Source organism: Lycorma delicatula, chromosome 7, assembly GCF_047948215.1.
Source record: "Lycorma delicatula isolate Av1 chromosome 7, ASM4794821v1, whole genome shotgun sequence".
In the NCBI taxonomy this organism is placed as follows: Eukaryota; Metazoa; Arthropoda; class Insecta; order Hemiptera; family Fulgoridae; genus Lycorma; species Lycorma delicatula.
The window spans coordinates 117,358,016-117,385,303 of NC_134461.1; the positions used below are offsets into that span (position 1 = coordinate 117,358,016).

The 27,288-nt window shown below is 30.1% G+C and overlaps 1 protein-coding gene across 1 annotated transcript in view; it reads left to right on the forward strand.

The window, feature by feature from the left end:
* Positions 1-27,288, forward strand: part of LOC142328070 (carbohydrate sulfotransferase 5-like) — a 323,989-nt gene that overhangs the window by 13,617 nt on the left and 283,084 nt on the right. Inside the window, exon 2 of the mRNA XM_075371542.1 lies at positions 24,554-24,612. Within this exon, the coding sequence (XP_075227657.1) occupies positions 24,572-24,612 (41 nt within the window). The 5' untranslated portion in view covers positions 24,554-24,571. The remainder of the gene's footprint in view (positions 1-24,553; positions 24,613-27,288) is intronic.

Consider the following 27,288-nt stretch of genomic DNA (forward strand, 5'->3'; position numbering starts at 1 on the left):
GGGTTTCATTAAAGATCAAGTGGTTTTTTCCGTCTTTACCTTCCAAATGTTATTGAAGTACAAAGTTGGTAATTACCACTGCAGATACAGAAATGATGCCTGATATAGCTGAATTGAGTTTTAGCGACAAATCAATTTCAAATGGGATGAAACATATCAGTAATGTTGTTCACATCAATCCTAATTTACGGTTTTATTATACAATTTTTATATTTTTATATAAAATGATCCCTTAACCGATTCTGAGTATTTTGATTTAACTTATGTACGATTTCAAATATTTAAAGGTAATTTTTTGAATCACAAAGAAAGCCTTGTTAGTGTTGGAAAAAATAAACCAAAACTTTTTGTACAGTGAACGGTTAATTTTTCATTGAAAAACATCTGATGTTAAATAAATTTATTATATTACTCAAATAACAAATTTAGTATTAAAAAAGTACATACACTGTTTTTTTACGAGACAGGCTTATTTCTTTTGCTTGTGTTTTGTTTTAAGTTTGCTATTATATAAAAATATCACTTAGAAGGTAAGCTTCGACTTATCAATAATATATAAAACGTATGCTCATTCTTATTTAAATTACAGTAAAAGGTAGAAATTAAATTGTTTAACAAAGGAAAAGTTAGTTATCTAGTTTTGACAAAGTGTTAAATAAAATTACGATGCTCTAATTTAATGACGAATTGTTACAATTTTTTTTTATCTTTCAGAATATTAAATGCACATTGATTGCTGTTTTAATTCTTAATCTAATGTACATTGGTGTAACATTCATTAATTTTATGTTTAAGTTACTGCAGTATATCTTTTCATCATTTGATTATATTCGTATGATTGTAATAGTAATAGGGTGGATCTCTACAACCCACCGGTTTGGTCTAGTGGTGAACGCGTCTTCCCCCAAATCAGCTGATTTAGGAGTTGAGAGTTCCAGCGTTCAAGTCTTAGTAAAGGCAGTTACTTTTATACAGATTTGAATACTAGAGCGTGGATACCGGTGTTCTTTGGTGGTTGGGTTTCAATTAACCGTACATCTCAGGAATGATCTAACTGACACTGTACAAGACTACACTTCATTTACACTCTTACGTATCATTCTCTGAAGTAATACCTGAACGGTAATTCCCGAAGGCTAAACAGGAAAAAAAGACATTAGAAAGAAAGTTAATATTTGGCGTGTCATTCCTGAAGGAAATTACTAAATATAGAAATAAGTATACAAAAATATTTTGATTAATAACCACAAATCGTTAAATTGAATAGTGAAGAAAGGTTTGCCAAGATTGAAAGAATTAGAAATTTGAAACTTTGAATGTATATTTCTCTTATACAAAGTGCAGCAATGAACTGGGCGATTTTAAAAACGTTATTAGGGCTAAATTATTAATTTTATTTGTTTTTAACAAGATGAACACAACATAAGCATTTAGTATTTTTGATTTTAAATCACCGAAAAGAGAAAATTATCGGCCAGAAATGACATCTTACAGATGATTGCCATACCGCCGAAGAAACTCAATACGTCTCTCGATGAAGTCACCCGTTACGTTTTGTACCATTTCTAGGGAACTGCGTCTCATACTCAGACCGATGCATCCGCTTATATTCGATGCGACTGCCAACTAACTGTACACCACATCCTTGTGTATTGTATCTGTTATGCGGCATTGCGTCGGAAGTTTAATTTAGGGGCTAACATGCGAAATATGGTAGGGAATAATGAAACGATGTTATCTAATATTTTACGATTTCTTAGGGCCGTCCGTTTATATTCAAATATTTGGATTTTCTTTAATATGTTTCTGCTATTTATGCCGTTTGGCGTATGGCAGATAGTAATTTTATTGTTTTAACTTAGATTATTAATGTAATATTTCATTGTAGTTTTATTTTTATTTTACCATCACAGGCGTTTTAGTTTTTAATTTAATTTTTAATATTTATTTATTTACTGCATAGATATAGTATCGGGGCGTTAAACCACCAAGTTAGTCTAGTGGTGAACTCGTCATCGCAAATCAGCTGATTTCGAAGTCGAGATTTCTAGCGTTAAAATCCTAGTAAAGGCAGTTACTTTTATACGGATTTGAATACTAGATCGTAGTATATAACCGGTGTTCTTTAGTGGTTGGGTTTCAATTAACTACACATCTTAGAAATGGTCGACCTGAAACTGTACAAGACTACACTTCATTTACATTCATACATATATCATCATCCTCTGAAGTAATACATTATGGTGGTTTCGGAGACTTAACAGAAAAAGAAAAAGTGTCTGGACGCTGATGACGATATTTCGTTGTGCGCCCACGAAAAAAAGTCTAGATGAATTCTAGGGTTTTTTGAAGCCCAGTATCGATCATTTTGTTTATTAACAAATCGTTAGAAGTGAAAATTAGCGTCATGGCTCATCAGTAAGTTGTTAACAAGGTCTTCCTTTTTTTTTGTAGTGGTGGGGAATTAATTTTACAGACGCTGAAGCAGTGTCGGAGTCGCTAACAGGTCCAGCTAAGTTTTAAGAAGATCGTACGTATACCTGCGCACTACCGACTAAACCTCTACCTCTGGTTATCCACTCTCCTGGCATAGCTAATAAGCATTCCTTCCGGTAGGAGGAGATCGTCCATATACACATTCGTACACCACATTCATACATAGTATTCAGCAATAAAAGTACATTACATAACCTCAAACAATATACAAAATACATATTGGTGCAGTAAAGTAATACAATGTAATACTATTAAATAACGGCTGTTACAACCCAAAAAGGGATACTGTAGTATATACATAATTATACCATCACCCCCGTGCAATATACAATATCATTATGCATTATATACATGATACAGTGTATGCGATTATGTAATACAATCATCACCAATCTTATACTACATTCATACATAATATGTAGTACTGGAAATACATATTAAAACCACTTACAACATACAAAATACATATTGATACAATAATACAATGTAATAAAATAATTACAATTAAACAACATTACTCTAAAAGGAGATGTAAACAACATGTTACCCTAAAAGGGAGACTGCAATGAATACGTAATTTTATTTTTAATTTTACATTTTACTATATTATAATGCAAGTTTTTTTTAAAAATCATAATATAATAATAGTGATAATTATATTTATTACTCCCCCAGATAAGGGAGCTGCAATGTATATGATTATACAATACAATCAATCACCCTTGTAATACACACTAATCGTACTCTCTTTTTCTGTTTAGCCTCCGGAACCATCGTAAGGTGTTACTTCATTCGTAAGGTGATGTGTACGGATGTAAATGAAGTGTAGTCCTGTACAGTCTTAGGTCGACCATTCCTGAGATGTGTAAATAATTGAAACCCAACCATCAACCCTATACTGCGGTCAGACAGTCAGAGCAACACAAAATGGCGACACGTTGATCGGCGTCGCAGATCAACGCGTCGCCATTCGCCAAAAAACTTGTCTAAAACAGGTCATTTTGTTTTAAACTTCTAATCACCGACAATGATGCGTTCGTGTCTCCTTTTCTGGTTCTTGGAGCTGATGACACGTTAATCCGGTACGGATGTAATTTTAGAACTTTAGTAGCCTTGTGAACACTTCCGTAAGATAGCCTATTTTGGTTAGAAAGTTTTTGAAGAACCTTTCTGAAGAATGAAGAAGTGTTTCATGTGTTGTCTGCAGACAATTAATACATTTGGGTGGCCGGTACGCTTACGGTCATGCACACTACCTGTATTCCGAAAACGATTAAATAAACGACATATTCAAAATAAAAACAACCAGCGAAACTAAAATACAAAAAAAAGGAATTGCAAAGAAGAAAAACAAACCGATACAAAGAAACCACTACCAAACATATACAGCCCAGCTCAGTCGTGGGTGGTTAATTTCTAATTTTAGTTCATGTATTGAAGGTCCCTTTTTTATTTTGATGAGGTTTTCCTCATCTGTTTTGATTTGCATTTAAAAAATCTTGACACTGAGTACGATTTCGATTCGCAGTAACTCACAGCAATAAAGACGCGTTGTTCTGGCGTACAAGAGATTGCTGCTTGGACTAAACGAACTACTTGGTGCCACCCTCACTGTTGCCCGAAAGCGTGATCTAGCAGTGCTACCATACACTATTCTGTCACACAAAAAATTACCCTAATTAAAATATCTTTTACACATTTAACTATCACTCCTACAAAGCAGAAAGATTTGGATTGTGCGACTTTACGATCATCTGTATGTCTATTTATATAGATTGGAAAACTGACATGTATCACTTATCTCTCATTTCCTGAATATTTAGAAAGTTAAAATTTAACTCAGTTATTCATAAATTCAGTATTTTTCTGTGCGAAAAACAGTTATATTATTATTTTTTTTTGTTTAAAAATTCAATTAAATTTGGACGTACCACTGGATGTTTATTCCTAATTAGTGCTCGATAACCTTGCACGAAAATTAATTACTTCGGTACACTAATGTATAATTAATGAAATAGTCATTAACAAATTGTCTATAATTTTGAAGAGAAAAGGAACTAAATATCTATTCTATAACGAAAATTGAAAGATAATTATTTCATCAGTTTTCATTTTGTTACAATTCATATTTTCAGTATTTCACAAAAAAAATAATAACTAGAGAAATTTTATTTTTGGATAATATTTACTTCCTTATACGAAGTAAAGGAAGTATTGTGATCGCGAAAAATTTCGGTTTTCAGATTTCAGCGAAAATATACATTTTGACCATCCTTGAATCCATTTTGACTAGTTCGGTGTGACGTCTGTACGTACGTATGTGCGTATGTATCTCGCATAACTCAAAAACTATTAGCCGTAAAATGTTGAAATTTTCGATTTAAGTCTTTTGTAACATCTAGTTGTGCACTTCCCCTTTTGATTGCCATCGACTGGAACAAAAGTGTCCAAAAAGCCCAAAATCCAAACAAATTTTGATTTTTTACTTTTTCTTAACTGCAGTAATAAGCCCTCTTTGAGAGATTTTCAAGAATGTATCATAAGTGGTACTTATTTTCATTGGTTCCAGAGTTTCAAATAAAATTTTAATTAACCTCTTGTCTCCTTGCTGGCCACTATATTAACCACTGGTAATCAATTTTTCAAATTCAAATTTCTCATGAACCAATTAACACAGAAAACAGATTTTTATATGGATTTTATCACAACACCTGGAATTATGAGAAAATTCAATAAGCATAACAGCCGTTTATAGTGTAGATATTTCACAAGGGATCAAACATACAGTACTTTTTTTTCACTGAAGTCATTATTTAAGTCGTAGTATTTTGGTATTTTTTTTATTTATTTGATTCTTATATACATTAGCGGTTTGTTATCTTTTATATAATTGCTATGCAAACATAAATTCAACAGAATAACGACTTAACGTGACTTTATGAAAGAAAGCAATAATTAAAATTTTTTTTTTTTAAACCATACTTGTTCTTTATTCAATATTTTTATACATGTATCAAAAGCAAAACATATATATTATATATATATATCAAAGTTAGATTTTATACTGGTTCAATGACACAAACGTACGCATAGCCAGGCCTAGGATTTCACTAGCGCAGTCCATTGCGGAGCGAGATACGGTATTGTAGTGCGTTACGGTAGTATTCACGAGTATTTATAATTATCTTTTTTTCTTTATAAACTACATATTTTATATTACTTATATAAAAAAAACATAGGTCACTAATCACTAAAAAAAAGATCAAAAACTAAAAAAAAAAAATTAGTTTTTTATACCATATTTGTGCGCGCGCAACATAATCAAATATTAACAAAAATTAATTTTTGTTAAACAATATATATAACTCATTGTTAACATATCCTATTTTTTTAAGATTTTTTGGATGAAAAACAATTCAGTAATAGCGAGATAAACAAACCTTTACCGAAATCTCAATTTTTTTTAGTTACAATTTTCTGAAATGTAGTGTTTTTTTATTTTATATAATCAGTTTTTATTGGATATAAATAAATTTTACGTCAAATTAACCAGAAACGTCTATAGCTTATATAAATATTTAAAAAAAAAACATAGGTCACTGATCATTAAAAAAAAAAAATCAAAAACTAAAAAAAATTGTAATTTTTTTATACCATATTTGTGCACGCGCAACATAATCAAATATTAACAAAAATTAATTTTTGTTGAACAATATAAATTAATAACGCATTGTTAACATACCCTAATTTTTTGGATGAAAAACAATTCAGTAACAGCGAGATAAACAAACGTTTACCGAAATCTCGATTTGCGCGCGAAATAAAGCGGGAGGTTAAGGGTTAATTAAATATTTGGATCTTTTAAGGGGAAGACACATCGGTTCGAATCAGACTTCATTTCCTTTTTTTAAATCTTTTTTTTAAATTTAAATATAATGATTTTTTATTAATAATTATTACGAAAAATATGGAAAAAATCAGAAGTTATTAATGAAATAAAATTTTATATATTTCTTATTTAAAAAAAATGTGTATATGTAATTTAATAGGCGTATAAGGAAGGGTGTGGTGTCTTCATCACATTTTTTTAATCTTATTAGGCTTCTTTAACGCCTATGTGAAACACGTATAAATTTATTTTTTTAAATCTCTTAAATTTTGGCTGTTTTGGTCCAATTTGTTTCCTTCCTATAACTGTTTAAATTAGGATTTGATCCTTTTAAATGTTAAATAATCGCATTATGAATTTGATAATCCTAATAAGAAAATGTGTGTTACTACTAAGAGGACAAAATCGTTTTTGAGAAAAATATGTTTAAGCATTTTTCGTGAGTCCAGGTGTTCAACTTTCATATGAAATTAACTTGCCGATTTTTATATTTTAATACAAATTATATTTTACATACAAAATAAATAAATTTTATAATTTTTCATTAATACCATATTATTTGTTATAATTTTATTTATATTAACATAAAACATGTTTGATTGTAAAAAAATTTGAAGATTTTTTAAAAAAACTATTAAAATATCAATACTAGTTATAATTAATATAATAAATTATTTATAGTTGTTCTTCACTTTGAGGTGAGACGTACATCGATTTTTTTTTTGTCTTCAGTCATTTGACTGGTTTGATGCTGCTCTCCAAGATTACCTATCTAGTACCAGTCGTTTCATTTCGGTATTTAACTTTCGATAATGTAAAAGCAATAAAATCCAAAAAATTGATAGCTTTAATAAGAAATGAAGATAACGAATGTTATTGTGTTTAGTATGAATTTAAAATAATATTTAATTCTCTGGAAGTAATCCAAATACACGCACGTGTGTGCATGCAAAACACATACACTAAACATCAAGAAGTTCATTTTTAAAAGTACAACATAAAAAAACAGCAGTTCCACTTATTTCACAACAGAATTCTTCACGGTTCTGTCAGTTATTTTTTTATGTTTTCCTTGCAATAGCCTTTCTTTGTTCAGTAATTAACTGTAGCAGCAGTTCTTTTAAAATCGTTTTTTTCTCAAGCCTTGTCAATTTTGACCTTGTCAAAACGAATTTGTCTTTTTTTAATTTAATTATTATTAATCCTGAATTATTCCTGACTGAAGTAGTCATTAATGACCGAATCATTTATCAGTCAATAATGACTAATCTGGGAAATCAGTGGTTTAAAAATTCATAATTGGTTGATCATGAGATAAAATTATTACGTGGTTAAAAAATCATATTTTTAAAAATATTTTTGCACCATTTACACGGGCGTAAAAGTAAAAGTCGGGTAAGGTTAATTAATAGAAAAAAAGGATTTTATGTTAGTTTTCCTATAGTTATAAAAAGAGCTGGTAATTTTCCTAGCTTAGCTGGTTAATTCACAACAATACTTTGCACAGCAAAATCATCAATAAACAATCAATTAAACCAATTTTCAATCATTAAACCCTTTTTTTTTCATAATAAACGTTCAAATATGTTATAAAAGAAAAATTCCGTTTTCTTGTAAGTTTTGGGGCCCCTATATCAATGGGGCTTTTTTATCGAATATAATAGTTACCAATATAAGATTTAAGAATCAAAATTTTCGAATAAAATTTTTGATATTAGGGGACTCCCTTAATGTGTGGGGACAGTTATGTAACATTTTTTTTTAATAAATAAGTGATCCTTCACAAAAAAGTTGATTAAAAATATTGAAAAAAGTATAATTTTTATAATAGTAATAAAAAAAAATGGATTCCCACTTTGTGTCCGGGGTATATTATAGAGGCCAAGACTCTTAATTACCGTTGAACTGACAAAGGAATATAAATAAAAAAAATAATAAAAATTAAAAGAGTTAGAGCTAAAAAAACAACAGAATATTATATCTTTTGGAGGTGGGAAATAAATTAAAAAAGAGATTCTAAAAATATTCATGTATAGGTTACAGATATGCTTAAATTTCTCTAAATATAATACTCCTTTATCCCTTTAATAAAGGCTTAAAGAAGGTGAAATTTTCAAAAAAATTCTTTTCTGTGTTTAAATTCTGGGGTAATTAAGGTGGATTGATTTTTATTTATTACTTATTTATGCAATGCAGGTAACAAATTACCCATAGTAAGTTTTTTTAAAAGAAGAAAATCAAAATTCGTTTTTTAGATCCCCATCCTCCTTAAAGAATTTTGAAAAAAATTAATACGATCAATGATTCAAATACAAGTGTATCACAAAGTTCTTCCGGGACTCGGTGAGATGTGTTTTGTTTTGAGTTCATTAAATATTAGTTCACCGATGGGAATGTCACTCGTAGCATCCTGGCCGAGGCGGACTGAAATATGTAAAAAGCTGAGGTTTTGAAGATGACCTCTGGTAAAGCCCATAAAGGCTCGTAACGGAGTGTGTCTTCCCCTATGGGATCAGGATATGTCCTAAAATTTGCAGTTACGGCTAGTGAAAGATTTGGAGCAGAATTAGTGATAATGTATGGATTTTGACTTGAAAAATCGAATAAAGAGGTCCCAGGAACCGTATTTGCAGTAGTTTTTATGAAAACTGGGGTGAAAACTAAGGTGGGGTAAAAACCACTGTTTTTTTTTTGTTTGACGTAACTAACATTGTTAAATGGCTTATAAACACATAATATTTTTAAACAAAACTTGTAGAGAATTTAATTCTCAACAAAATGGTGTAAAATAGATTGAATAAAACAAATAAAACTTAGAAAAAAATCGAATTTTATTTAAAAATAGTACATTACTACATTTGTCAGAAAAATATTTATTACTACTACTGAACTGATGATTGTTCAGAAAGCTTCACTATACATTGATGCTAAATCGGTGTTGAAAATTCCCTTCCACCATTTCATGAGGCTTTACTTTTGCTCATGTATGCTCATAGCGTATGTTGCTGATGACATTTCGAGTGAAATTTGCCTTTCGGTAAACAAAATATACTTGTGGAGTTGTCGATTTGTATTCCACCAGATGTAGAAATTCTAACAAAGCGGACTATTTATGATAAGAATAAAACTTGTTTTGTTTTATTATCCTTCTAACCAACGAACGAGAAGCATCGATCTGTTTAGAAAAACGACGAATTCGGCGCTTAGATTGCGCTGAACTGCATCGACAATAATATCATCAATAACAGCGTCGTGTTGGACATATAACACAAAAAAATGTTGATTTTGTTTACATTAAAAAAGTACTTTCAGGCAAATGTTCTGAGTCTAAATAAAATTCGAAATTTTTTAATTTTTTTTTCTGTAACTTATCTACAACATTTTGTTAAAAATTAAGTTCCTTACAAGTATTTTTTTTAATGATTTACGTGTTTTAAGTACTCATTTAATTAAGTTATTGTACGTAACACATGAAAACCCAATTTCTAACCCAATTTATTGGTTTTCACTCCAAATATCTCAAAAATCAATTGCAGATACGGTTTTGTGAGCTATTTTATTCGATTTTAAGGTCAAAAACCATAAGAGTTCACTAATTGTGGCCCTTAATTAACGTCCTAAAAATTTCAGTACGATCTCATTTTACTGGGGTAGCTGAAAAATTTGAGTGAAACATTTTACTAGCCGTAAATCGCAATCGAAGAATTTTAGGAGAAAGTTTTATATGAACCTTTTCCGTTATTTAACCAGTAGAATAGGTTATGAACGTCCCGGGAGAACTTTATGATACACTCTGTATATAAATATTTGAGGTAAATTTGAAGAAAATCAGTTCGGTCAATCCTGAGACATAAGGCCAAAAACAGTTCCAATACACACACAAATATAGCACATAAATAAATTTGGTCTAGATGAACTATTCGGATGCTAAAATTAGAAGATTTGCAAAAATCTAATACCCTATTTTTGAAACGATTTTGAATTTCCCCTTTAATGTAACTACTCTAGTTATATTCCCCGGGAAAGTAAAACATTAGCAATGAAATGCAGTTGTACGCAATCAGAAATTTATTTGAAAATAAAATGAGATTATTTTCGATTTTTTTTACCATTAATTTTTAAGCTTCATATTTATTGAAAATAAACAACGTTACTTTTTGTAACATGCTTGATTTATCATGCCTTCAAGGGTTGTAACCCTGAAGATATATATATATATATGTATAAAAAAAAACATTATAAATATTTATTTTCCGTTCCAGTCTGTAATATTCCAAATGAAGGTGAACTACTTAGTTCTGTATTAAAATGCTTGTGTAGGTTTGGAATTTTTTAAAATTTATTATCCAGTTTTGTGTTTGCCTAAATATTCCGTAGGATGTATGGGAGAGATATCTTATATAAAATAATAAAATGGATTTAAAAAATCATACTTTATTAATCCTTTCCTTTTAAATTTTGCCTTTTAGACATCGGAGTCAAATTAAAAAAAAAATTATCAACTTTAAATATTTAAAATTTAAAGAATTGAATAGTTAATTAAAAAAAAAAAAATTAAACTTGATTTTTTGAGTTTTTTTTTATATGTCAACTGAGGGCTACTACGTTAAATAGCATTAGATTTTTTTATCTTCCAAAATTGTTTCATCCTTTATGAGTTTGTTGAGTTTGTTGTTCTTTTTTCAGTCAAAGCCTTTTTAAGTTTATTATTATTTTTATTTTCCTGGAGAATTCGTTTCAATTAATGTTCTCATAAATTCAGTTTTTTTCAAATTTTTTTATTAATTTAAAAAAAAAATTGTGATCCTTTTCTGCATCTTCAAACCATTTTGTTTTTGTTTTCGAAATTTGTCTGATATTGTCATTTTGAAGAGATGTACGTAAAACCATAATCTTTCTTCATTTTATTTATTTATTTTTTCAAAATTTTGATAAATTCCTTTTGTTAGTCTTAATTTAAAAATCCCATCTTCCAGTCTCGGTCCGTAAATTCTTTTTAAAATCGTTTTTTTTTACTTTTACGACATTTATTTTAGAGAAGGTGCTCAAATATTCTGAACTGTATAAAACCTCTAGTAGAATCTTATGACGTAGAAGTTAGCATTTTTCGAGATAGATTTTTTGTTGTTGTAGATCTTTGCCATCGCATAGTATTTATCTTTGAGGTAGTTTTTATTTATTTTTTAAAATTATTTTATTTGAAATTCATATTTTAATTTGGTGGGCCTACCAAAACGATGCCGTTAAAAAGTAGTACATTATGCAACGAGCCCATAATGGTAGTCATTAATGCATTAGTAAAGAAGTAAGTTACGACATGAGCCACTTTTTTTTTACTTTTTTTTTGTGGAACCCTATTTACGGGCGCCGAAGCAGTGTCGGACTCGCTAACAGGTTCCGCAAGATAGAAAAAAAAGGCGTATGTATTCCTGCGCACTACCACTAAATCTCCACCCCTGATGACCCTCCTCTCCTGGGAATAGCTGGTAAAGCATTACTTCAGAAGGGGGAATAAGCGTACACATACACACACACACACACACACACACACACACACACAGAGAGAGAGAGAGAGAGAGAGAGAGCAAACCAAATAGCAAGGCTCATACACACTGTCGGCACACTATCAACTCTCGCAACACTCATACTTACCGTACGCATACTTATTACATGCCATCAGCTTTAGCTCTGGTGGGGAAAGCCCCCGGGACCCCAGCCGGTGGAGTGACCGCGGCTTTATTGCATCCAGCCGACCCCCACAAGATGGGGAGGCCTTCTACACTCGGCCGCGACCCTGTCCCACGATGCGAGTCATGGCGAATGTCGTAAACAACGCAAGAAATGGTCGTTATAGAGAGCTGCATTCTGTATTTTTTGTACGGCTGCGAAAATATTGGGATTATTGATTTAAATCGATGATAAGATTTGTTATTTACGGAATAATTTTTTCCTTTTCAAAAAAAAACATTAAACAATAATTTCTATGGCAATAGGTTATTTTAGTCATAAGTTCTGCCTTTTCTTTAATACCGGTCTGTATTAAAGATATTTCTTCCTTCGAATCCGATGTACTTAACAAAACGATAAACAGTGTAGTATAGAAATTTGGTAACCTACTGGTGTACTTTCAAATTAACCTCTATTTACTAACTACTAAATCGGATTAAATTCAACGTAAAAAAAAAACAAAAAACACCCGATACATTAAATAGTATCCGCTTCTGATCGGTCATTGGTTGAAAAGAGTAGGCTTTTGAACGGCTTAACACCTTTATCATAATGAAAATCTGTTTCATTATGACCCTCTTTATGATACAGGTTCCAGCCGTGTAACTTAAACGTTATTATAATAAAGCTGTAGAAAAAAATGCTTTTCGCATCTAACAATTAATAAAGTATTAATAATAGTTGTAATATAATAAATTATTTATTGTTTTTTTTCACCTTGAGGTGAGACGTACATTGATTTTAACTTTCGATTATGTAAAACCTATAAACTCCAAAAAATTGACAGTTTCAACAAGTAATGAAGTTAACGTATGTTATTGTCTTTAGTACGAATTTAAAATAATATTATTATTTTATATCTTTTAATTCTCTGGAAGTAATCAAAATACACGCACGTGTGTGCGCTAAACACATACACTTCAACATCAAGAAGTTCGGGATTGAGAAGTCTTCATTTTGTTAAATACAATAAAAGAAATGCTTTTAATTACGCAGAATGAAAAACCCTCACTGCTTATTTGTCTTAAATAACATTTAAAAGTAGATTTATAGAGTATTTATTTTATTTTTAATTTACAGGGCGTTTATTATTATTTTTTTTTAAGTTAAATTTATTTTTTTTTTATTTTCAGCGCTTTTTTATCATATCTCTCTCATATATGTTAATGCTCAAATCCAGTGGTTCCCAAACATTTCCGAGTCACGGCGACCTTCAATTACAATTTTTCCATGGCGCCCTGCCTTAAGTAAAAGTATGACTACTCGTAAGTAAGAAATAAAAATAAACTCGCGTATCTTCATTATTATTTTTTTTTTGTTTTACTTTATTAACATTAAATTAATAATTATAAATGTCTTGGTTCAATTAATTATGAAGCTTTTACAATATTTCGCGGCGCCCCTGTGAGGCTGCGGCTCCCCAAGGCGCCGCGGCGCACAGTCTGGAAATTACTGCTCAAATCTGATATTTGTGGGCGGAATTGTTTTAATTATCAACATGCGAGGAGTAGTTGCATATACAAAAGGATACAGAGAAACGACATGAAAGAGATTGCATTCTAGCGTGAGATAACGTTCTGTCTGGAATGTGGGATTGTGAATTTTTTTTCTCTAAATTTTGTTCAAAGCTTCTAAAATTTTGCGTGAAAATATTTTTAGTATGAAAATGACGTTAGGATGTGTCTCGTTACTCTATACTAACCCGATACAAAACAATGTTGATAAGAAGAAAGGTTTAAGGTATTAAAATTCTTCATGAATAAACTTTGAAAATTTTCCACGTAAGTTTGGATCTTCAAAAGAGTAAAATAGTCGGATAATTAAAATCGTAAATCGGATTATCAAAAGAGTAACTTTTGATTGTGTATATAAAAAGGGTGGAATTAAAAATATTCTAAGTTTTTACAAGTCAACTAAAATTTTTGTTTGTTCATTTGTTTATTTTGAATAAATATTTTTATTTTAAATTATAAATGAAAATATACGTTTATAGTAATATTTGTTAAATAATAATTAAGTTTTGTTTGCTTATACGTTGCGTGTGAAGTTTTACACAAGTAAAATATAATTTATTAGTTACGGTATCGAAGCCGTGGATTTAATGTTAATATGCATGATTATTGATTGTTTTTAAAAAGTTAGGGCATAACAATAACATTTTTTTCCCAATATACATGTGGAGATATGATTTGCAGATCGAGTGAAGTATGATTTGCAAATTGTATACCGGTGATTATAGTAAAATATTTAAACCGTAAAACATGACTCGTCTACTTGTTTTGAAATGATTATGATTTTACTTTTTTGTTAAATAAATTAGTATTTTATAAATTAATTTCAATATTTTCATCGTTTATCAGCTTTTACTTTTTATGTTTTATGCAACCTCCGGAGAGTTCAGCAATCGCCACTCTCTATTTGATATTGCTTTCAGTCCATCACGACAAGATTTTTTCTTCATTAATTATTTTTTAGGCATTTTTATCAGTTTACATAAACTTTTGCTCGGTATTCGCTTTTTTAGTCTAAAATGTCCAAATATAAATTTTACGATATAAGTGATATTTATTTTGTTTCAAATTTTTATTTACAGTCGTTACATTTTTAGAGGAACCTATAAGTAAATTATATCATGTATATTCAAATTAAAAAGGAAATCCCCATGGAGATTTCTCAAATATTATATAGTAGTACTGTATAGAATTTATCAGGGTAGAATATAAAATTTATATAGAATTTATCAGGGTAGAATGTAAAATGTACACAAGGTAGTTTGTTAGCTTATAAATAAAAATTCTGTGATTTCATGTTATTTACGTTTAAAAAATTATATTAATTGAATATTTTAATAAAACTAAAGAAAATGTGTAAATTATTGAACCAAGAGAAATTAAAGATTTTTATTTGTACACTTTTTACTTCCTTGTACAAAGTAAAGGAAGTATGTGATCGCGAAAAATTTTGGTTTTCAGATTTCAACAAAAATATCAATTTTGATCATCCCTGAATCCAATTTGATTAGTTAGGCGTGTACGTATCTGTAATAACTCAAAAACGATTAGCATGTTGAAATTTTGGATTTAGGACTGTTGTAACATCTAGTTAGTTGTGCACCTTCTTTTTTGATTGTAATTGACTGAATCAAAAGTGTCTAAAAAAACCCAAAATCCAAACGAAATTTGATTTTGGACTTTTTCTTAACTGCAGTAATAAGCTCTCATTGAGATCTTTATAACGATTTATCATAAGTGGTACTTGTTTTCATTGGTTCCAGTTATAGCCGAATAAAATTTTAATTAATGAAATATTTTGATCTTAGGGGAAGACCATTGGTTGGAATCGGCTTCATCCTCCTTTTTTTTAATTTAAATATATTAACCATTTTAATTTGAACTCGATCGCCCGGTCGACTGGATACTTCATGCGTTAAACTTCGCGGCTACATCAGCTGCCGACCGTTCAGGCGAAATATGTTTTATGCAAGTTGTAAAATTACGTTACATTAGTACCGATCGCCGCCGTTAGTACCGCCACAACCGCGCGAATTAAGTACGGTATTCGTGCGCGGTATTAAATAAAGGAAAAAATATATTTAAATAAAATGATAAATATTTTAAATTAAGTTGTGTGTGAGTAAGCCGTGCATCAGAAATAATCCACAGTTATAGGACATTCCTGGAAAGCGGCTTTAGTCGCGATTTGGGAAAGTCCTTCCGCTTTGTTGTCATCTTAGTTTGATCTACTCATAGATGAACTAGTAGGAGACAAACGTAAAAATTAGCAATAAACCTGATACTCCTTTCTTGACATGATTAACATTCTTTTTCCTTTAATTCTTGCCATTTTGTTCTAGGTATATTCACTGAGAATGAATTTAATGAACCCGGAGGAACTCATTATTAAAAAATTTCATTAATGTCATACTATCGTACATTTTATCTCAACACAATTAATTGTAAAAACGTAAAACATATTCCACACATAATTTATAGGAACAATTGGCTAAGATAAAATACAGAAAATCTGTTAACGTTTAAGAAAACTTTATTTAACATGTTAAAATATTATTATTAGATTACGCGTTCGTGCCAACCGGAGGTCGCGATCAACTTATAACATATCTGAAATTTGATTTTTTTTTACGTCTTATGTTTAGAAACAAAATGAGAACTTTCTTTTATGGATAATTATATAGATTGTAGCCGTGATATATGACATTATAATCGGTCGGATAGGTGTAAAAAAAGATTATTTCTTAATACATTTCATTTCAAAAGATTATTAATAATTAAAGATAATAAACAGCGGGAAATAAAAAAAAAAAATTAAGAAAAATTGTTCATTTTTTGACGTGCATTGGGTTACGTCTTCTAGTGCCAAGCGGTGTTTGTGAATCTACGTATCTTTTCTTTCTTTTTCCTGTTTAGCCTCCGGTAATTACCGTTCAGATAATACTTCAGAGGATGAATGAGGATGATATATATGAGTGTAAATGAAGTGTACAGTTTCAGTTCGACCATTCCTGAGATGTGTGGTTAGTTGAAACCCAACCACCAAAGAACACCGGTATCCACGGTCTAGTATTCAAATCCTTTTAAAAATAACTGACTTTACTAGGACTTGAACGCTAGAACTCTCAACTTCCAAATCAGCTGATTTGGGAAGACGCGTTCACCACTAGACTAACTCGGTGGCTTGAAACTGCGTATCTGGATTAGATTTCTTTCCGTTACTTTTTATTCAGATGTAAAATAAGAGCGAGTTAAAAACTAAAACTATTCAATTATTAATTGTACTAAAATTTGTATGAATATATTTAGTATGAAAAGTGCAACAAATATGAACGAACATTTTTTTTAATCAGTTTAAATGAAATTAATGATTCTATCATAAACGAAATTCTGACTACTCTGATAATCACACTAGACTTATGTGTCTTATATATTTATGAAAATTTAAATTTGTAAAGGCATGTGCTGATATTGTCAGTCGTGTAATGCTATTTAGTAAACATAGAGCAGTGGTCAGATGCACATAGTGCTTTCTACATTAAATTGTTTTATAAAAATTGGGATTCTCCGACAACTGTACAAAAAGTTATTTCGTAATCGGTTCATGAGCGGGGTACGCGGGGTCTGTTCATGCAGTTAACTTACGAGTTCATAAATTTGAGGAAACCGGGTCACATTAAACTTAAAACATGAAGGATCAGCAAAAAAATGTCAACGCTATCAAGATATTGATAGAGTTTTAACTGCTATAACACACAGTCCATAACGTTCTGCTATTATACATGCATTAGCATCGAATATCAGTGAACCATCGATCCGTCGAATCTTGCATAATGACTTAAGTTTTTACTCGTGTGAAATTTAAATTGTTCACGAATTAAAAGATGCTAATTCGTTTGCTCTCATGAATTTTCATCAAGAAATATTGAAGCGTTTGGATGGTGACGAAAACAATCCACCAAATGTTTATTTCAGCTGAAGTTCATTTTCAACTAAACGACTTCGTAAATAAGGAGAATAGTCGATATTCGAAAGCTGAAAACCTATTTCAATTACATAAGAAACCATTACATAGTCGACGGTCACAGTGAGATGTGCACTTCCATCATCTGGAATTATTAGACATTTTTTTTTTCAAGAAGATCGAGGAAACGCTGAAGCCTTTACTATAGCGCGTTACAAAAGTATGGTCACAATATTTATGAGGTAAGAATTATTTCGATTTCTACAAATTACGTGGTTCGAGTAAGTCGGGGTACTTGTGCATTTGTTACTTTCCGAAGTATATTATATCCAAAAATGAGTTTATTTTTTGACCGACTAGATTTGACCGCATAGTACTTTTCTGTTTGATGTTTGGTCAAGAGCGTGTTGTATGTCGACCCAACGTCAGCGGAATTAAAATTAAAAATTCATAAGTTGTACGTATTACCGGCCATGTTACGGTGAGCAATGGAGAATTTTCAATTAAGACTACGTAGGTCGTGATGATAACCATTTGTCAAGTTTTTTTAAAAAAAAAGAAAATAGCACGTTTTAACTTATTACAAGACTACAGAAAAATTCTTGTTAAAATAAAAACTTATATAAATACAAATTTTTTTGTCACTTCATTGATGTACTTTATATACAGAGTGATATTTAAGTGGAAACAGCTTTATACTGCATATCTCAGAGGTATTTGGAAGTAGAAAGAAATGGGGTTCTACATAGTTAAAAAAATAATCTGCATTATGGTGGGTTTTTAATTTTTGTCTGCCATCTTGGATTCGACATATTGAATCAAACTTAATTTTTTTAAATTGGAAGGTGGACTTACGACACATGATTTCGATTAAACATTTTTCAGAAAAAACAATGGTGTTATTGTGTTTTATGTTATTGTCTTCGTTATCGAATTATTAGCATTCAAAGTTGCAGTGACGAAAAAAATCGTGTTAATAATAAAACGAGGTAAAACGCGCTACATGAACAATTTTTTTTGTATTTTACATTCATAATGCATACAATAACGAACAGTGCTCTAATATTGATAATAACCAATAATTAACAACAAATTAAACGGCTATATCATCTGATATTATTTTCTAAATAAAAATTTACTTCCAGTGTTAATTTTTTTTTGTCTTCAGTCATTTGACTGGTTTGATGCAGCTCTCCAAGATTCCCAGTCTAGTGCTAGTCGTTTCGTTTCGGTATACCCTCTACATCCTAAATCCCTAACAATCTGTTTTACATATTTCAAACGTTGCCTGACTACAAAATTTTTTCCTTCTACCTGTCCTATCAATATTAAAGCGACTATTCCAGGATGCCTTAATATGTGGCCTATAAGTCTGTCTCTTCTTTTAACTATATTTTTACAAATGCTTTTTTCTTCATCGATTTGCCGCAACACCTCTTCATTTATCACTTTATCCGCCTATCCAATTTTTAACATTCTCGTTTAGCACCACATTTCAAAAGCTTCTAGTCTTTTCTTCTCAGGTACTCCGATCATCCAAGTTTCACTTCCATATAAAGCTACGCTCCAAACATATACTTTCAAAAATTTTTTTATATCAGTGTTAATATCAGCTGATATTTGTTATTTATCATAAATGAAACAAATCAGCTGAGAATGAATACTTACTTAAAAAATGTATTACAAATTTAGTTAAGCAAATAAACTGTTAATTTACAACCATGCAGTTTGTATTACGTTGAAATAATTCAACTTATTAACTCCTCATTTCACTTTTTTACTTCAACATAATTGTAATGGTAAAATTTGATAGTGCTAGTAAAATTTAAAATTTAAAGTTTTATTATTTGTTTTTTGGTTTATTTATTTACTTTTATTAAATACAGGATGTCCCATATAAAATGCAACCCATCAATCACTCATCCATGAAATTTCAAAAGTCAAGCTTACTCCCCTACTCGTTACTGAAATGGACTCTTCCAACATCTGAACATCGCGGCGACGCAGTAGAACACTACCGATAGTAACAACAATGCAATCATAACGTTCAGTGTATTGCTAGAGACAAGATGGTGTTTTCGCTAGATGAACGTGTTTTCATTGTCGAGTCGTACTTCAGTACGAAATCAGTGGTTGCAGTGCAAGATTTGTTTCGCCATAAGTACCCAGATAAACGAGCTCCTAACAAAACATCAGTATTAAGGTTAGTCGCAAAATCTAGAGAGACTGGTTCTGTTAATAACAAGGAACACAAAAGATCTGCGTCAGTGTTGAATACAGATACAGTCGCTGAAATCAGAGACTGATTACTCGCCTCGCCAAATAAATCGATCAGACGTTTGTCTGCTGAAATTAATTTGTCTAAATCAACCGTTCATCGGGCGACCAAACGATTACAATTACGACCTTATCGCATTCAAACGGTTCATCAACTTCTTGAGCCCGACAAAGAAAAACGGCTACAATATTGTCAACGGTTCCGTCGATTTCTGCGTGAGGGAATTAATGTTATGGATTCGTTATTTTTCACAGATGAAGCAAGGTTTCATTTGGATGGCTACATAAACAGCCAAAACAGTAGAATTTGGAGCGCTGAAAATCCTCACGTTTATCACGAAAAACAATTACACCCGCAGAAGTTGGGCGCGTGGTGCCCGCTACCGCGGAGGAAAATAATTGGTCGTATTTTTTTCGAGTACATCATTAATGCAGAACGATATCAGGATATTTTATTTCAGTTCATTGCACTCTTGGAAGAGGAAGACAGACACTGCTGGCTACAACATTGCACTACGCAGGTTCAACTTCGGATGTCGTTGAGGAATTCTTTGGTAATCGTGGTATCGGTCGAGGCTTGTGGCCACCAAGATCTCCAGATTTGACTGCGGCGGATTTTTTTCTACGGGGTTACCTCAAAAAAAAAGCCTACAGCAACAAACCACGAACACTTGAACAATTGAAAGTCAATATTGAACAAGCTGTATTAAATATCCAGCCACAAACTTTGAAAAAAGTTGCAAGAAACGCTGTAAAAAGAATTAAAGCTTGTATTCAAGAAGATGGCGGCCACTTCCAACATTTACTCTAAATGTAAGGCAATGGATGGTAATAATAAAAATTACATTTACATTTACACATGCCTTTTTATTATTTCAATACCTACCAATATAAGGTTGGGTTGCGTTTTATATGGGACATTCTGTATTAAACCTTCAAATACCAATGCCTTCTTTAAGTGAAATCGAAAGAATAGCTCTGTTGGTGATGTACGGGTATGGTGAGAGAGTTCGGCCTTTACAAGAGGTATGTAGTTGATTTAATAACAGATTTCCAAACAGAGAAGCAATAAAAATAAATCGACTTTGGTCAAGACAGTACAGCGATCTGAAGAAACCGATATTGTAAAGAATCGTCCTCGCAATGGTAAACCAAGAACTGTCAAAACTGATGCGAAGTCATTAGATATATTGCAGTTCTTTGTTGAAGATCCTTATTTATCGATTCGGGAAGCTGTTGTCTGATATGACATCAGTTATTTTTCGATTCAAAAAATTCTTAAAACAAATAAATTTCACTTTTATAATTTAAAAGAACTGGTGCAAGAACTTTCGAAGATGATTTTGACCGCCTAATTGAGTTTTGTAATATTATAGTGCAAAAATTAAACGTAGACGCAAATTTTTCTAATTAAATAATATTTACTGGGGAAGCGATTTTATGTAAAATGGCTATATGAATAAGCAAAACTGTCGATATTGCAGCGATAATAATCGTAAATGGCTATTGGAAGCTCATAGACATTACCCTCAGAAAGTGAACGTTTGGGCGGCAATCGTCGGTCATTGTATTGTAGGGCCTTTTATTTTAGATGATAATCTTTTACAGGAAATGCTTACTACAACTTGTCAGGTTATAGGATTTTATAAAATATCCGGGAAACTGTTGGGCAAGAATTAAATAATAACGTATGGTTTCAACAAGATGGGGCACCGCCTCGTTATTATTTAAGGGCACGGAAAATTTTAAATGAACAATTTCCAAATCGCTGGGGATAGGTCGTAGAGGAGCCGTAGAATTGCCTGGAAAGTCCTCCAATCTGTCTTCTCTCAATTATATTTTTTGGGAGTACCTGAAACATAATGTTTACAAAACAAAATCTGCAGACATTGACGTATCGAAAGGAAGAATAATTGAAAAATCTAGTCGTGTACCACCAGCCATGATATAACAAGTTATCAACGGATATTACTCGAAGTTAGCACACTGCCAACCTGTTCAGGGGAAGTATTTTGAACATCCAATTTAGAATGTTATGCTTTCAAAATCTATTTAATTGGTAATTTACGATCGAAAAAAATTATTTAAAGTTTTAAAATAAATATTGTAATATTTAAAGTAAATTATATCAGTTGATATAGCCGTTTAAATTGTTGCTGTGTTGTTAATTATTAGTTACTGTTTATTATTATCAATACTCAACTCCGTTTAAATTTCGTTATTGTATTCATTATAAATTTAAAATGCAGTAAAATACGTTTCATCTAGTTTTATTGCAAACACAATTTTTCCGTGATTGCAATATTGAATGCTTATAACTCGATAACGAAGGCGTTAACAGAAAAACGGGTTTCACCGTTGTTTTACTTGTAAAATTATAAATCGAAATCATATGTCATATGTCCACCTTACTATTTAAAAAAATAAGTTTTTTTTATTCAATATGGCGGACAAAAACTAAAAAGCATAATGCAGATTTTTTTTTAACTATGTAGAACCGGATTTCTTTCTGCCGTAAAATACCTCTCAGATATAAAGTATAAAGTTGTTTCCGTACTTAAATATCACCCAATATTCATGTAGTAATTTTGTTACGGCTAAATGCACCAAATCTATAAGAATTTATGGAAATGTTATTTAGTATTTTGATGCAGCACTAGATTATGCATTCCATTTAACGGACCGGAGGTCGTGATCAAAAGATTGGTTGTCTAAGTTTAGATTTCCCACAGTTATTTTTTAATTCCGATTTTTAAAGTAATATTAAAATCGTATTCTGATGTAAGAAGTACTAATTGAATGCGACAAATTAGAAAAAGTGTGATTTTTTTATCATTAATGAAACGTAAAATTAAGTGGAAGTTATTCGACTGTAAAAATTTAGTTTTTATAAAATTTATAGAAACTGTAGAAAACGATAAAAAGCGGCAAAATCAATAAGATATTAAGATTTATTCAACATGTTGACGTCATATTAGATTACACGTTTCAACCAATATGCGATCACGATCAAAAGATTTAGTAATTTGAATTAATATTTCCATTTGTTTTTTTTTCTTGCAAATTGTGAATACATCTTTTAATAGGAATTTATAAAATGCAACAAATTAATTTATTTTTAAATCCGTTTAATTATTTATTTTAAAAATAACGTAAATTGATGTATGATATATAATGTACTGATCACCTAATTACTTAAACAATGTGTCTTATTTAATAACTAGCTTCTCCTGGCGTGGCTACGGAACGACCCCCGCAGCTAGGCCCTCTCGACGGGTTAATGGCCCATCTCGGATTGGGATTATTAGGCGTCCAAAATTGTTTACCTCTTGTATAAAAATGTTCTTTGAATAATGAAAATTGATCAAGGAAAAGCTTAATTATTTTAAATATATTTAAACATAAGTAAATATTATTTTCTTTTATGAAAATAAAATATTTACCGATGATTTTAAAGCTTAATATATAATTATTTTCGTAAAATAAAAAAAATGAGAATTGTCTTATTCATTCTGACACCGTTTCGTAACTAAAATGTTTATTCTATAAAAAAAAATTGTAGAAGACTAATGAAAAAAAAAAAAACTTTTGACCGATTGTATACAGTTCGAATTTTTTCGTTTTCGATTAGTATAAAAATGTATTCCTATCTTCATTCCAAGAACTAAAATAAACTTTACTGATTCTTATTGGCCAGTGTGGACAATTTGTATCATCGATTTTCGATTATTGGTAATTTTTCAAGCTACTACTTCTGGTTAATTTCGGAATAATAATAATTATTTCCGATTTAATACACTTAATAAAAAAAAGGTTTTGTAACAAAAAAAAAAATTATTTCTTAAAGAAAATATGATATTTAATGATATTAGAATAATAATGCCCTTAAAAGAAAAATACACATAATTCATTCAAGAGTACTCTGTAATGAGCTGTAAAGAGAACTACAAAAATATATTTAAAATTAATAAAAATTCAATATTAAATAATAGTAGAAAACATGAACTTATAAGGTGAATTAAAACATCAGCATTAATAATAAAAAAAAGTGTTAGCAGTTCCTTTTTCTTAATTAAAATGAATATTCGATGAATACTGAATATGAAAATTAAATGAAATCAGAAAAGGATGGTCAGAAGAAACAGTTTTCCAGTTGTATCATGGTTGCTAATTCGAGTAGTTACATTTTGGTTATAGTTCGTTATTTTATGAAGAAAAACAATCGCATAAATAAAAAAAAAAATATATTATTAATATATTTTCGCATATATATCGATTAAATAAATAAATATATATTACAAGTATAAATAATAACAATAAGTACAAGTAATAAATATATAATAATATAACATCTATACACCTGACCACGACGAGACATGTATTAACGAATCGGGATTTTCCGCTAGTGATCGTTATACTCCGATGCCTGTTATTTGTTTGAGCATATTATTACTTGTTTGTTGTACGGAATGACATCACGCGGACTACTAGTGTTTTATGTGCTAAGCTAAGGAGGACGGACACACACGAAGACAGACAGATACACGTACAAATGTAGGAGAGGATTATAATTACATTAAATTTGTTACAAATAATCTATAAAAATGATAGACTGTTATAATTTGTAATAGGTTTTAAATTATTCAATGTAGTTTTAATTTTTTTTTCTTATATTTGTTTCAATTATAGATGTCTTGACAAGTGATAATGTTCGATAGACTCTCATGGCGAGCCACACTTCATCATAGGTAAGTTTACTATTTCATTTAGTCACTTTCTATATCATTTCTAATTAAAAATGTTAATTCTTAAGTAGTAGATTATTATTAGTGTCGAATAATTATTTGTCTGTTGTTTATTCTTCTTGAGTATTAATTGTTATTTATTTCTGTAAAAATAATTACTGTTATTATTATTATTATTTCTAGATTGTAAGTTACACCCAACGGGGTTGGTCTAGTGGTAAATTCGTCATCGCAAATCAGTTGATTTCGAAGTCGAGATTTCTAAGGTTTAAATCCTAGTAAAGTCAGTTACTTTTATCCAGATTTGAATACTAGAACGTGGATACCAGGTGTTCTTTGTGGATGGGTTTCAGTTATAACCACACATCTCAGGAATGGTCGATCTGAGACTGTACACGACTTCACTTCATTTACATTTATGCATATCATCCTCTGTAATATCCAAAAAAATTACAATGAAATTGTAAACAGTACGGTAAGAGTCTCGCAGATATAATTTTTCCGCTCAAAAAAACAGAAATTTTATAATATAAATAAAACTGTTTTCAACAAAAACGATACTGATATCAAAAAGGTAAGACACTACATTTGTATTATCAAAATATGTTGTTAATTTAGAATTTTGTTTAAAAAAAATCCGTGTTAAATATATACAATAATAGATAATTAAGCAAAAAAATAGAAAAACTGTTACAAAACTCTTACTGACCCGATTTCATTCGGGCCAGTAAGAGTTTTATAAAAGATTTTTCTATTTTTTTCTTATTATATGGAACGCTTAAACATTGTTTATTATCTATTATTGTATATCTATTGTCTATTACATATGACTATCAACAAAACAAAAATTGGCCGAGAAATTTAAAAAAAATGTATATATGTTTGTTCTAGAAAGGAAATAAATTTTAATAATAATTCCCATAGATAACAATCAGTAATTCATAAATTAATAACCTAACAAAACGCAGTAATATCCAAAAAAATTACAATGAAATTGTAAACCGTACGGTAAGAGTCTCCCAGATATCATTTCTTCCGCTCAAAAAACAAAAAAAAAATTGTAATATAAATAAAACTGTTTTTAACAAAACGATACTGATATCAAATAGGTAAGACACGTTAAAAAATACGTGTTAAATATATGTAATAGACAATAGATATACAATAATAGATAATAAACAATGTTTAAGCGTTCCATATAATAAGAAAAAAATAGAAAATCTTTTATAAAACTTTTACTGGCCCGATTTCATTCGGGCCAGTAATTTCTGTATTATTATTTACAGAAATAATACAATTTTTATGATTATTCACCGTTTAATAACTGAAATTGGGCCAGTAAAAGTTTTGTAACAGTTTTTCTATTTTTTTGCTTAATTATCTAGGGTTTTTTTAAACAAAATTCTAAATTAACAACATATTTTGATAATACAAATGTAGTGTCTTACCTTTTTGATATCAGTATCGTTTTGTTAAAAACAGTTTTATTTATATTACAATTTTTTTTTGTTTTTTGAGCGGAAGAAATGATATCTGGGAGACTCTTACCGTACGGTTTACAATTTCATTGTAATTTTTTTGGATATTACTGCGTTTGTTAGGTTATTATTTTATGAATTACTGATTGTTATCTATGGGAATTATTATTAAAATTTATTTCCTTTCTAGAACAAGCATATATACATTTTTTTTTTAATTTCTCGGCCAATTTTTTTTGTTGATAGTCATATTCACTCCATACCAAATTTCTCCGTTTTTAATAAAAGTAACATAATGACTTTCACGAATCGAAGATCCGTGATGTAATATTCCATCTATTACTTTGTAAGCGTAACCCGCGATTTTTATCGTATTCGTGGACACACGTTTTATATTATTATAAATTTAATTAACATTTTTTTTATTTCTCCATCGATTAGTTCTAATTGTAGAATAAAAATTTTATCGATCGAATTTATTACCTGTTTTATGTAACAAATCTTTGTTACCCCATTTGCAACACTTTTTTACCGTTCGTGGTTTTTGTATTTTATTAGCAGCTATAATTTCATGTAAACTAATACTTTTAGGTTTTTTTAAAGAAGTGATGGGAATTAAAAAAAAAAAAAAAAAAAAAATTTTATCTTCAGTACTTTCATTTACATAACAGCATTTATTATTAAAAGAAGCTAAAAAATGTTGTCTAACAAAGTTTGAGCTATTTTTTGAAACAATTCTCTATTACAAATCTAATTGAACTGAAATATAATGTTTTCATGTTGTTTTTTTTTTAATTTTTTTTTCTCATTTTCATTTCATCTTTAGGTTAGGTCATGTTTAGAACTGTAAACGTAGTTCGTTGACTTCGCCGTGCCGTCCAGTTCTGCGAACTCTTACCGGCGAAGTTCTAAGGAACTTCTTGAAAATATTTATTTCTAATCGGTGTAATTACTATACGATAAAAAATATATAATTTTGCTCTTATACGAAGTTAATTTATTAATACAGTTACTTTTATTTAATTTACCATTATTGTTTTATACATAAGCCGAATTTAATTTTTAAGTAAGTTACGGTTAGAGTTATTTTTACAATTAAACGTTTTGCATATTTTAAGGATATAGAAATAGCAGAATTTATCCAGTGTTACCAAAAAGAAGTAAAGGTAATTGTGAGCCTGAACATCCTCAACCTTAATTT